Consider the following 13,151-nt stretch of genomic DNA (forward strand, 5'->3'; position numbering starts at 1 on the left):
AACACGGACAACTCCCAGACCGGACAACACCGTGGTAGCAACCTGTCAATCACAATGTAGTCACGCCCTAAAGCATACCCTGCTTTATGGTCTATTTGACTCTAAATGGGACCACATTGGCCTCACTTCTCAGATCCTTGAGTTGCCCACTGTTACAGATCAAACAAACAAAACAAAACGATATGTTTATAAGTGAGCTTTAGAGATGTCGGTAGGTGGATTTTTTTTAGTTTTGGACTGAGCCAGGCTTACTGTTTTCCTGTTTCCAGTGTTAATGATAAACGAAACTAACCATCTCCTGGATCCAGGAGACAGTGGTATTTATCTTCTCTTCTAACTCTCTGCAAGAAAACAAACAAGCGTATTCCCCAAAATGTCAAACTATTTTTTTCAAGCAGGAGAGACAAGTTTTCAGATTTATAATTTTGCTGATAAAACCTAGGTTGAGTCTTGTGTGGGTCAGTGAGATGAGTGAATAATCTTAAAGTGATAGGATAGTAGAGAAAAAGGATATGGATACAATTAAATTGATTGATTATCTCAAAGGGTGTGTCCCATCATTCATGGGGTAATATTCTGCCTGTCTTCTGATATTAATCCTTGTGTTTTCAATAGGTTGTTTTATTTTCCTCTGTGTTCTACATTTTGCCTTTATAAAATAAGAAATACGTTGCGTGTTTTGTTGCTTCTTCAAAGGATTCAGTGCAGAATTTGAAAGAGTGAAAAACCTGCCCTGTGGCAAGACGCAGACTTTTACAGTTACATTTGACCCCCAAGGAGACAACCTGAAGATGGGGGACATAAATGTTGTCATGCCCATAAAGGTACACATGGGCATACTTGTCATTATTTCTGATTCAGTGTCAATTGTCTACGTAATTGGGTCATTGTGACCTAGTTTCTAAGATGATTGTGTTTGGTTTTACAGATCACTGGTGGCCCAATGGTCCAGGTGCGACTGTGTGCAGTGGTAACTGTGCCGGCCATCACTGTTTCCACGGATACACTGCAGTTTGACACTGTGCAGTGTGACATTTGTCAGGTAATACACTATGACAAGATACTAGTTATGTAGCCCTACAAAGGTTGCTTGTTGTGTTCAATGAGGGAATGAAAATGCTGTGTTGAATGTTTGTATCATCTTTCACACTGATTTGGTTAAAATTGGATAGCTTCACAAATTCAAATAAAATTAACTTTTACTGCCCATTTTATTTTACTTTGTGTTATTAACATGCAAAAGTAGGAGAACGGGAAGCAGAAATGTATACAGCTCAACACTATTGGTTGTGTGCATGGCACACTAATGAGGGACACTAATTAGAGAGCAGTATGCTGCCTCGCCGTGGTGCCATCTTGCGGTCGGATCAGGTTAAGTTCATCATTTCTGAGGATTTCTCTTACTAAGCTCATACACACTTGAAGTGCTTAAATGTGGCAAAAAAGATTAGTGATTTTATGCTGAATCAGCATGGGGGCCATGTATTAACTGAATATCAGTTCATTCTGTTGTGACCAAACTGACATGAGAATGCACTCAGGTGTTGGTTGTTGTTGTTGTTATTGTTCCCCATCAGGTGAAGACGATACAGCTGTTTAATCACGAGAGTGTGCCCTGCTACTGGAGCATAGCTGAGAAGGAGAAGCCTCTCAAAAAGGTACAGCAATTGTCATTTTATGTCATTTTCAATTAACTTTTCCAATTCATTTTGTAATTTGATCTCCAGGAAACAAAAAGGACTTCAACTTCACATCTACTGTACTATCTTTAGCTTTAGGAAAACTTTAGAATACTAACTAAAAGAGACAAATAGGGCCTTTCTCAAACCACCTCGTACACCCTCTCCCTACCTACTTCCACGCGTGGAGGGTCCGCCATATTAAGTGCCAACTACACCCAATTAGCCAGGAGTGGAAGTGAGTTATATAACCCTCCAACAGCGAGCCTGCATCGATGTCGACTTACTGGCCACGTGCAACAGCGTTTTGTGTTCGTCATGGAACACGCTCTGTTCAAATGTAAGTTCCGTGCAACTACCCGCGCAAATGTAAACTGCTCTAACTAAATAGATATTTAACTACGTAAGGTTACATTGTATTTAGGATAAAATCTACCTTTGTCTAGACTAGAAAACGGCAGACGTGTTAACACCTTAAAGAAGGCTGCTTCATTCAGCTGGGAGTGGGACTACAAACAGAGTTCACTCCGTCACAGGGTGGGAGTGTGGAAGGTCCAGTTTGAGTAAGGCCCATACAGACACAGCTGCATTAGGGTGACATTTGCCTTTGTTCTTGCTCTCTACCAGCATAAAAAGATCCCACAGAAGCAGCAACCACCTCCAGCTGTGTTTAAGATGATTCCCAGCTCCGGCACGCTGTCCTCTGGTGAACGAGTCAATGTCCAGATAAGGTTCAGCCCTGCTGAGGGGGTGAAGAGCTTAATTTACCTTAGAGATTGGCACAATACATAGCAGAGCAGCTTGGCATTGCATGGGTTGGTGACCTACTGTATGTGTCTTTGCAGCATGCTTACAACAGGCAGCTAGTGGTCCGTGTGGCTGAGAGCACCCAGCAGGTGTTCATCACAGCCCAGGGGCAGAGTGAGGAGCTGCAACTGGAGTTCTGCCCGCCGGTGCTGGAGCTGGGGCCTTGCCTGCCTGCCACCACTGAGGTTGTCTCTGAGGTCACCGTCAAAAACCCCTGCTCTTTCCCCATTGAGTTCTACTGCCTGGAATTGGATACGCAGTATCTCGAGGAAGAAAAGGTACAGGTGGCTTTCTTCTGTGTGAGTGCAAAGGGATGAGAAAGAGAGAGAAAGTTGGAATGAGAGGGTGCAAGCAAGGTTGTTGGATAGTAATAGTGTGAGTACATACCATTGCCATATACCAATACCGTACAAACCATTTATCCATCAGAGGAAGTCATGCCCATTCTAAAATTTGACAAAGAGAATTTTTTGCTCAATACCAATTCTTATGTATAGTCCAGATATCACAGAAAGTTTAGTTTAAGATTATCTAACCGTTTCTACTCCAACTCCTCTTTTTCATAGACCTGTTTTTGTCTTTTTTAGGGGGGGACAGGGGGCATTTAGGGTGAGATTACTGGTATTCACCATCTGAAAGCTGGGAACCTGATGATTAATTTGAGATGCAGCTCAGCACTGTGTGTCAAGTTGTTCTAGTTATGAATCAGAAATTAAAAAAATAATTGATCAATTAATGAATTAATGAAAATAAATTTTGAAAGTGTATAGAGGCTAAGAACATTATGATAGAAGTATATGATGGCCATTCCCATGCTCTATTATGTCTCATAAGTTGTTGCAGCATTTTTTGGGTTGATATCATTTGTTACACAGATTTGGTGCTAAATTTAATCATTTTTTACCACTCGATAATTCATGAAAATGATCAATATTCCCTCCAAAATACCACATTATGACACCAAGACATTGATGAACACCATAGAAAAAGCCATGCTGTGATTCGGTATTTTGGCAAGAATTGTATCTTTCGGCGATTGGATGGCGAGCACTTCTGTTCTGGAAAGTACTCAGAAGCCCCCTCATTGCCAATATACTTAGGGAAAGCCATATAGCCTCTGAATGCCCTAGATCTCTAGTTTGTGGTTGTAAAGTTTCATAAGGCTGTGATTATCCCAGAGGTCACAACAGGTCATTTCATACAGTGAGGTCAAATTAAAAAAAAGGTCTCACTTTATAAAGCGACTACCATCGGGACTAATATCATCACACATGAATACGACTGGGCTCATTGAATTCACAAGAGTCTCAGCTTTACAGTCACACATTGTCACACATTGTCACACATGCCCCAAGCTGCATGTGATTATCATAATGTGGGCATGTCTGTAAAGGGGAGACTCGTGGGTACCCATAGAACCCATTTTCATTCACATATCCTGAGGTCAGAGGTCAATGGACCCCTTTGAAAATCACCATGCCAGTTTTTCCTCGCCAAAAAAACTGGCTTCGTAGCGCTGTTTAGCATTCTTCAATGCTGGCACCCTCAACATATTTTCACTTAATCTTTGCTACCACTCTTTACCTCTTGGAAATGTCCTCTCTTTTCTTATCTCCTAACATTTCACTTTCCTCTTTCCTTTCCTGTCCTGGTTTCCTTGTCCCTGTCCTTGTCTTTCCCATTACTTCATCCCATGTAGATCCTGCGTCTGACGCAGGGTTATGATGAGAACAACATCTTACTGCTGCCTCCCAGAGCCCCTGGAGAAAGTCTTCCCACAGAACTGCTCGACTACTACAAGGAGTACTGCTCCCAGCTGAAAGAAGATGGTAGTTTCAAGCACACATGTTCATCAAGCACTGAAATAATACACCTACATGTGTCTGAATAATGTGTGCACACCTGTTTTAATCTAATCTACCCGTGTGCAGCAGAGCTGAAGGAAGGCTTGGATGAAAATGAAGCTGTGACGGGTGACACACTTGAGGAAGAAAAGAGGTCAAGACAAACCGATGCACACCTAGCAGACAGAAAAGTGGAAGAAATGCACACTATGACAGCTGAATTACGTGAGTATAACCATTTTAGAAGCAGAACTTGAATGTAGCCTGACATGAGGTGAGTGTAATTCACTGTAATTTCCGCAGGTACTGTGTGTTTTATGAATTCTTGTGCTTTCAGTCATTTCGGAGATGAGGAAAGAGGGAAGCAGTGGAAGAATGGGGCAGATAGAGATGACCCCCGTCTCCAGAGCAATTGCCCGCCACATGTCTCTTGATTTGTCACCTGAGGGTCTGGCTGCACACAACCGCAGAGGCATTGCTATTATTGTATATGGAGCCCCACTGACAGGTGAAGCAAATAATTAATCAACCTAATTAGCAGAATCTTCATATTTCAATAAAATATTTGAAGAGTAAGAGTATTAGAAAACATGAATCACTATACACCACACTCACTACCCTGTGAGCAATCTGCCCTGAGAGGCAAGTGAGAAAAATAAATTCTGGTGATCCATTTTTTTTCATAACTTTACACACAACTTTATATAAAAACATACCAAACTCGTACAGACATTGCCCTGCATTGTACCCACCCTTTATCCTTCCCTACCTTCTATATATATATATATATATATATACAGTATATATATATAGTAAATAAAAGTAAATAGGTAAATAAAATACAATAAAAGAGAAGAATAAATATTAATCAAAAAATAATAATAGAAAAGGATGCAATGTTACAGTAGCAATATGCTAAATAGGAAAAATATCAGTCAGGTGGCTCGGTATATCAGAGAGTCCACCAAGAAGTTCCTGGTAATTTTAGTCCCGGGACTTCTTTTCAAGGACGGAAAAGGTTCCTTCAGACAATTAGCCCCTTTTCAACCTGAAACTAAGAACCTTTTGAGGAACTCATTGCGTTTAGACCTCAGGGACCAGGGTCTAAATTAACTTCTGGGGATATTTACGGGACCTTTTTATCCTCCAATAAGGCCCTGGCTGGAGGGGTAGTACTCTCTGAAATTACCAGAGCTTTCGTGATGAGTTTGCAGGGATGGCCGTCGCTGATTGGTGAAACACACACACAGCACTGCAGCTTCAACTGTACTGCTTCATTCATAAAACAAGGTAGTAAAACTAGTGCTCTAGTATTGATTAAGGACCATTTGAGGATGAGGGGAGAGCATTTCTCTTTGTTTGATAACATTAAAAGAATAGTTAAGCTCTGCTGTCGGCTTCCCGACTCATTTAAAAAAAGATTGAGAGATTGTGCGATCGGTAGAAGAAAGCGAGACGTAGCGCGGCTGTGCTGTGAATGAGAGAAAGAAAAGTTATTTCCTTATTGTTTCACATTGTTAACGTTCTAAAGCACAAATAAAGAACCCTCAAACACCCAACAGATGATTTCCTGTGTATACAGGCGCTCCTAGTTTCATTTTCCTCCTCTGCATTTCATTCATTATGTCCAACGTGCATCAGTGAATATATGCAGCAGTAAAATAAAGTATTTTTTCCAGCATGTTTTTTAGATAAAACAGGCAGCCATACTGAACTGCAGGCTGCAGAGTGTGTTTACTGCTGTTACCACCAGCAGCCCTCATCTCATGACATGTTGCGGACTAATTTGCCTAGTATTCGCAGGTCTTCAGACCGTGGTGGAAACGCAAACAACAATGGGCTGAAGGAACCTTTTTGTTCCATGGAAAGTCATTCCTGGGACTAAAAGTAAGCTATTGTCGAGATTGGGCAAATTAGTCCACTGACGTACGAAAAATCCACCTGACATGGGACGAAGGCTGCTGGTGGTCACAGCAGTAAACACACTCTGCAGCCTTAATTTAGACCCTGGTCGCTGCGGTCGAAACGCAAGGAGTTCCTCAAAAGGTTCATAGTGCCTGGGGAAAGTTCCTGCGGTTGAAAAGGGGGAAAGATTATCTTGCAAAACTTTTTTTTTCACCTGCTCTTAAGTCATAAACACAGGAGAGAAAACAATTGAGATCAGACTTAGAAATGGATCACCAGAATTTTATTTTTGCTTGCCTCTCAGGGCTTCCGTAATATTCAGTATATATACAGTATACTATATACTGTATATATACCCATATATACCTAGTTTTGTGGGATTGATGAGTATTTATATGTACAATTGTGTTTGTGTACTGTTCCTCCACTTCAGGTAAGGGCAGCACAGTGGCTGCTCTTGGACGTCACTACGGTGGGGCGTGCCTGAGTGTTGATGCAGTGGTTACAGAGGTGCTGATAAATGGCACCTCACCTGTTAGCCTGACCGCAAGACAAATCTATGACTGTGCTGCTGCCGAGTATGCTGAGAAGAAGGCTGGTGAGAATTATTCAATTCTACTGTGTTTTTTTTTGTGTTTGGGGAGTTGTAGTAGCCTTGAAGTGAGAGAAGTGGTTTGTGATGGACAGACTAGTAATGCTTTTCCATACTGTCAATGCGCCGATTAACAAGGCATTTAATCAGCATCCACTCCACAGGAACGGCTCAGTAGTCAACAGTAAAAGGATGTGATTGTACTAAGCAGTTCTGCTCCTGTAATCAGGCATTCATTATAAATCTTTGATAGTCAGATGGGACACTCCTGCAGACGAGCATAATGTTCAGCTTAGATTGGTAAATGAAGGTGAACATAAATATATATATATATATATCTGCTTCTAGCTCAAACCACAGAACCAGGACCTGCAGCACATCTTGAAACCTCCGTTCCAGCTCCACATTCAGCTCAAGCTTTACACGATACAGTGGAAGTTCTCGCCATCCCCAATGAGGACAGCTGCAGTAGAAATGACTCCAAGGCTACTCAGGAGACTGAAAACAAACACTTTGCCCTTCGCCTGGTACAGTTTCTTAAATTCTCTTGTCATCTGGTGTGTTTTAACGGGTTATGTTATGATGTTTAACCACTGTAGTCCAGGTTTGGGTTCTATAGATTGAGGAACCTACTGGATACATCGTTATCTTTGCAAGAAAAATCTCTCTCTTAAATCAGGGTATAAAAGGATTATATAAAATTGAGAATACAATGTAATAATTGAATATAGTAAACCAATTGGTGTGGTTTGGCCTCAGGGAGGAGATGTGACCACACTCAGCAATCTCTTGCCTGAACAGCTACTGGTTGATATCCTGGCAGAAAGATTTCAGGTACGTTGACACACTGTTCTTCCCGTATTTATGCAGTTTATTGTAGAAGTATATGTTATGAAACGGTTTCGAAATACACAGTTAACTGCTAGGGCACAATGTCACAGGACCTTACATATAGTGCAGACCTACTTTAAGACAATTAGATTAAAAATGTTACATGCATACACAGGGCTGTGTATTTGCAAGAATCTGGCATTATGATACATGTCATGATAAAGGGGTAATGATTCAATATATTATGATATATTGTGATACTGTTAGCAAGGCAATATATTTCAATTTTCTTTATTTAATTTCAGAAATAACTGTCAGAAATAAACCATTTTAGAATAGGCAAAAACACATTTATACTGCATCCAAAAAACTGCATAGTTTTTGCCCCTAGCTACATGTGATTACCATAAAATGGGCATGTATGTAAAGGGGAGACTTGTGGGTACCCAGTGAACCCATTTTCATTCACATATCTTGAGGTCAGAGGTCAAGGGTCCCCTTCGAAAATGGCCATGACAGTTTTTCCTCGCCCAAATTTAGTGTAACTTTGGAGCGTTATTTCTACCTACTTCACAACAAGCTGGTATGATAGGCTTGGATCAATTCCTTAGGTTTTGTAGTTTCATATGATGCCAGAAACTTTACTCTAGCTTTAATTTTGAGCCCGCTACAACCTCCGAAATATCGAATAGCAGCGGGTTCATTAAAAGGTTCATTAAAAATCATGTTTTGGAGAATCCATACAGTATTGCACAACATAATATTGCGATACTCATGTGTATCTGTATTGTCTAACACCTTTATGCATACATCAAAAAGGCTCACAGTTATTGGTAATTATATGTCAGATATGCATTATGTTTAATACTTAAAAGAGGCAGAGTTTCACTTAAGTTTCACTTGTGTCTTTTCATGTTTATTCTCTTTGTCTCGTCATTGTCGCTGCTGTTGGTGCTGCCGTTGTGATAACAGCTAAGCGATTGTTACCGTGGCATCGTGATTGACGGCCTGGAGTCTGTGTACACTCAGTCAGCAGCCAGCACGCTGCAAGTTGTTCTCAAGGCCCTTAATAACCGCAAACACATCTATGCAGTCAACCTGTCTGACTCCTACGCTGCCCTGAAGGCACGGCAGAGAGTTCAGAGAGAAACTGAGGGTAAAAAATGCACCAGCTGACACACATACATAAAAAAATTATACAGAGGACAGAACTCATTAAAGTTATTGTATTATCTATAAGGTTTATGTCTCTGTACAGTAAGTGGAGCTGTCTGTGTGTGTGTTTTTAGAAGCTCTGCAGAAAGAGAAAGCTGACAGGGAGGATCGGTGGCTGCAGCAGCTGGATGAGGAGGAGTATGACGCTCTGCCAGAGGAGCTGAAGGAGCGTATTGCCCAGCGACATAGAAAGAAGCGCAGACTGCAGAAACTCAGGTACTGACTGGAAGATGGCCGGACACACTGAACCTAATGCAAGAACATTTTTGTATTGTCAACAGAAAACTTTTTTTCTGTGAGGTTTGCTAGTACGAGTGTTCCAAGTCGGATTCATCACTCTCTTAACTGGACAAATGTAATTTGCTCGTTTTAGCTTGATGATTATCACCCGTTCATGTTATTTTAATTAATTTCTGCATCATATTTAAACTCCAAATTCTGTCAGATTAAGGCATTATGATTCTTAAGTCAAGTGTATCTATGTATACATGACTGGTACGACAGGTCTGGACCACCCGTGAATTTCGTTTGTACTTAAAGGAACATTGTGTATCATTTAGGGGGATCTATAGGCATAGTGAAATATAATATTAATAAGTATGTTTTCTTTAGCGTATAATCACCTGAAAATAAGAATCATTGTGTTTTGTTATCTTAGAATGAGCCTTTTATTTCTAAATGTAAGTGGGCAAAGAACATACAGTTTTTTGCCGAGAAGGGAAAGTCAATTGTTCGTTCCATTGCAACATCAGTGCTCAGCAGCAAAGCTACACTTCCACCATTTTGGACTGAAGCGACTACCGGACGCCAGTAAAACGTCCACATAAAAAGTTCACATAAAAAGTTCCCCACAAAAGTAAAGTAAAAGTAAAATAATTTCTATTCTATTGTCATATTCTACCAAAATGGCCTGTGTTGAACAATAAAATATTATAAATAGAATAAGCGTTTTTCAGTCCAAAATGGCGGCTGTTGTAAAAAAACACTGGATTTTTGTCTCTTTGCTTCTATACTCTTTGGAGCGGGTCTTCGTCACTGAGTCGCCCTCCATGTTTCTACAGTAGCCCAGAACGGACAAACCAAACAGTGGCTCTAGAGAGGGCCATTCACATTTTCACGTTTTTGCGAAACATGCTTGGAACACAGGAGAGGTTTCAGTTGGTTGCAATCTGCAACCTCACCACTAGATGCTGTCAGATCCTACACACTGCACCTTTAAGAGAAAATTCTAAGCACAATTCTCTCCTCTTCTTAAATCAATCATATCACCAAATGAATGAATTAAAATTCAAAAACTGTTTGTGCGCCTGTGTGTAAGGGAGCTGGCGCGTATAAAGAAAGAGCAGGAAGAAAAGAGGCACCAGGTAGAGTTGAAAAGGCTGAGAGAGGAAGAGTTGAAGAAGAAGAGCAAAAAGGGTGGAAAGAAGGATCCTAAAGAATCTTCGAGGAAGAAGGAGGGGAAGCAGGTCTGTATAGAGCACATTTTGAGTCATGTTATCTTAATGAAAAATGTGTTTATCTTAACTCAACCTGATTGAGCCATTTCTACCTCTCCGTTTAGGTATGTAATGCTAAAAAAATCCACTAGATGTCATTGTGTCTTTAAATAGCATGCCTTTTTAGTTCTCACCTTCTCACAGGTAGTTAGCGACAAAAAATTCCCTCCAGACATGAGGACTCTATTTGGTCTCTTTTTCAAAGTTAGGCATATTTTTTCTACATATCGTAGTTTCAGATTTGTAACTTACGTACGAATATAGTTACGAAGGTAACTTGATACTAAAATAAAAAGTATAGTAAGGGGCAAATAATTTTCTAAAAACACGTTCTACCAAACGGTTCAGTTGTCCTTTAAAGGTAAAGCTACATACAAAGCTAATGATGTAATTAAAATTTAGTATTTTCTACTAAATAGAACAACTTTTGATTATTCATTGATGTTAATATGGTACATTTAGTGTTATTCCATTTTATATATTATATAAAATACACACATATATATATATATATATAAATGCAGAAATAATTTAATAAGTATGATTTTTTTACTGTCTAAAAATATGCTCTACCAAATGGTTAAATTGTCCTGTATAGGTAAAAGTTGTGATTTTAAGATAATAAATGTAATTTTTTTATGAAATAAAAAAACTTATAAACATTCACTTTTGTTAATATAATTTGCTAAGATCATATGTTTAATGTTATTCCATTTTATATTAGATTAAACAATTATATCAGTATGATTTTTCACCATTTCTGAGATGTTTTCAATGTAGCCTACTGTAAATATTGTAAGTATCTAGAATAGATAGATGTAAATAATACTGGTACTGGTAATACTACTAATTCCACCATAAAAAAAAGACATATGTTGGTATATTAACCTATTACTGCAAAATAATAGTACAGTTTGTATTTTTCTTTTACCGTGATGCGTCATCTCAACCGTTTAGTAGAGTCCTATACTGTATTTAAAAAACTATGAGGTCTGTTAAAAAATATATATTTTGATTGATATTGATCATTTGTTTCATTCCCTCTCCAGTCAACAGATGCATTGAATGGGCTGCATCAGTTAAATGAAGGTGCAAGCAACTGCAAATAATCCACCTTTTCTTAAATGCTGGACACATAGACTGTAATATGATTGGTTAGTTGCTGACACACGGTCCTCTTTGCTATTACAGTGCGTCATAGCAAGGAGGCTGACGATTTACAAAAACAGACAGAAGAACCCAAAGCATTACATGCAGAGTCGCCTCCACCCACCGACAAGTTGGAGAGAGAAAAGGTAGGTTTACTGCTAAGCAGAGGCAGTGATATATTCAACCCCACACTAGAATTTCACTGTATCATATTATAAAATATTAGAGTAACTCTTTAGATTATGTCCTGCAACGCACAGCATAATTCTTCCCAATTAACAGTACGATTTTGTACCAGTAGAGGTATATATGTAGGTACAAGGGAGGAATATGTAAATAATGTGAGAATTTATTTTGTAGGTATTTTTTAACTAACTGGTACCTTGTCTAATATTATGGGGTACAGTATGAGCTACTGAGCAACAAAGGAGCTCAAACAGAGCGTTTCAGACAGAAGGTGAAAAGAGGTGCTACAGCACAGCTGATATGAAAACAATTAAGTGTTTTTTTTAACATTAAGGCATGTAAACATTCAATTATGCACCTGAAAATTAGCATAAAATGTCCTCTTTAAGTCTCTGTAAGTCTTGTTCTTACATGTATGAACATACTGTACCATTATACCAAAAAAAGACACTGTTGCGGGCCATAATCTAAAGCATTATCAGTATTTGTCTTTAATCTCACTACGGACCCATTTACAGCTGGATTTATAGATATCTGGATTTATATACTGTACATAATCTAAAGCCATTCAATCATGAACTTTGCATTTATACCAGACTTGAAGTATGTTTGTTATTGGATCTTAGAGTACAGAAACTGCAGAGATGAAGAAACTAAGAGTAGAAAAAGAGTTGAAGAAAAGTAAAAAAGGGGGAGAGAATAAAGAAGACGGGGAGACGGGCCTGTCTGATAGAAAGGAGGTCTGTACACGCACTACGTTCAGTGATTCCTCAGTGAACCAAATCCTTGAAACCAGATTTTACACATACGCAAACAAAGACATACTCTGTTTGCCAATCAGTTATTTTTTAATGATTTGTTTTTTGTTTGTTTTTTTCCAGTCGACACTTGCGCCGGATGTTCAACCAACTTCTTCCCTTAACATCTCTAGAGAGTTACCAGTGGACGCAAGACAGCAACATCATTTAAATGGAGAGGCCGGCAGATGTAAGGAATCTCAGCATGGTTCCATGCAAGAGACAGGAACAGGAAGAAAGCTCTCAGGTCATATCATCACATTTTTCATGAAGAGCACCCAATTCTGCCAATGCAGTTTTAATAGATGGAACTATTTAATGAGTTCATGTTTGCCTTGGATCTCTGTCATTTTGAAAGAGACGGACACAAATTTCCATCTATAAGCGAAGATTTTTTATTTTCGTTTTACACAATATGCAACTTAATAATAATAATCTGTTTTTCTCAGATGGCTTTAATTACATAACTAATAATGTTTTGAGGAGAAATAAGTGAACATTTTGCTACGATGGTTGTTTCTTACAGTAGTTTATTCTTGTCCTTTGATGTTAAATATGTTGGTAGGATGAGGGTTAAGCTCACAATTTACTCTAAGGCTTACAAATTGATTATCAAACAGCCATTTTTTTATTCATAGAGGTTCTCCAAA

General features: G+C 39.1%; 1 protein-coding gene across 1 annotated transcript in view; it reads left to right on the forward strand.

Moving 5' to 3' along the window:
* The window catches only part of hydin (HYDIN axonemal central pair apparatus protein), a 109,781-nt gene that overhangs the window by 64,208 nt on the left and 32,422 nt on the right, over positions 1-13,151 (forward strand). The window contains 17 exon segments of the mRNA XM_074632139.1: positions 697-824; positions 929-1,042; positions 1,578-1,658; positions 2,307-2,429; positions 2,525-2,764; positions 4,186-4,315; positions 4,418-4,555; positions 4,668-4,838; positions 6,669-6,833; positions 7,176-7,354; positions 7,587-7,661; positions 8,631-8,814; positions 8,948-9,089; positions 10,192-10,339; positions 11,419-11,664; positions 12,331-12,444; positions 12,586-12,748. Of these exon segments, the coding sequence (XP_074488240.1) occupies positions 697-824; positions 929-1,042; positions 1,578-1,658; positions 2,307-2,429; positions 2,525-2,764; positions 4,186-4,315; positions 4,418-4,555; positions 4,668-4,838; positions 6,669-6,833; positions 7,176-7,354; positions 7,587-7,661; positions 8,631-8,814; positions 8,948-9,089; positions 10,192-10,339; positions 11,419-11,664; positions 12,331-12,444; positions 12,586-12,748 (2,541 nt within the window).

Source organism: Sebastes fasciatus, chromosome 4, assembly GCF_043250625.1.
Source record: "Sebastes fasciatus isolate fSebFas1 chromosome 4, fSebFas1.pri, whole genome shotgun sequence".
NCBI classification, from domain to species: domain Eukaryota; kingdom Metazoa; phylum Chordata; class Actinopteri; order Perciformes; family Sebastidae; genus Sebastes; species Sebastes fasciatus.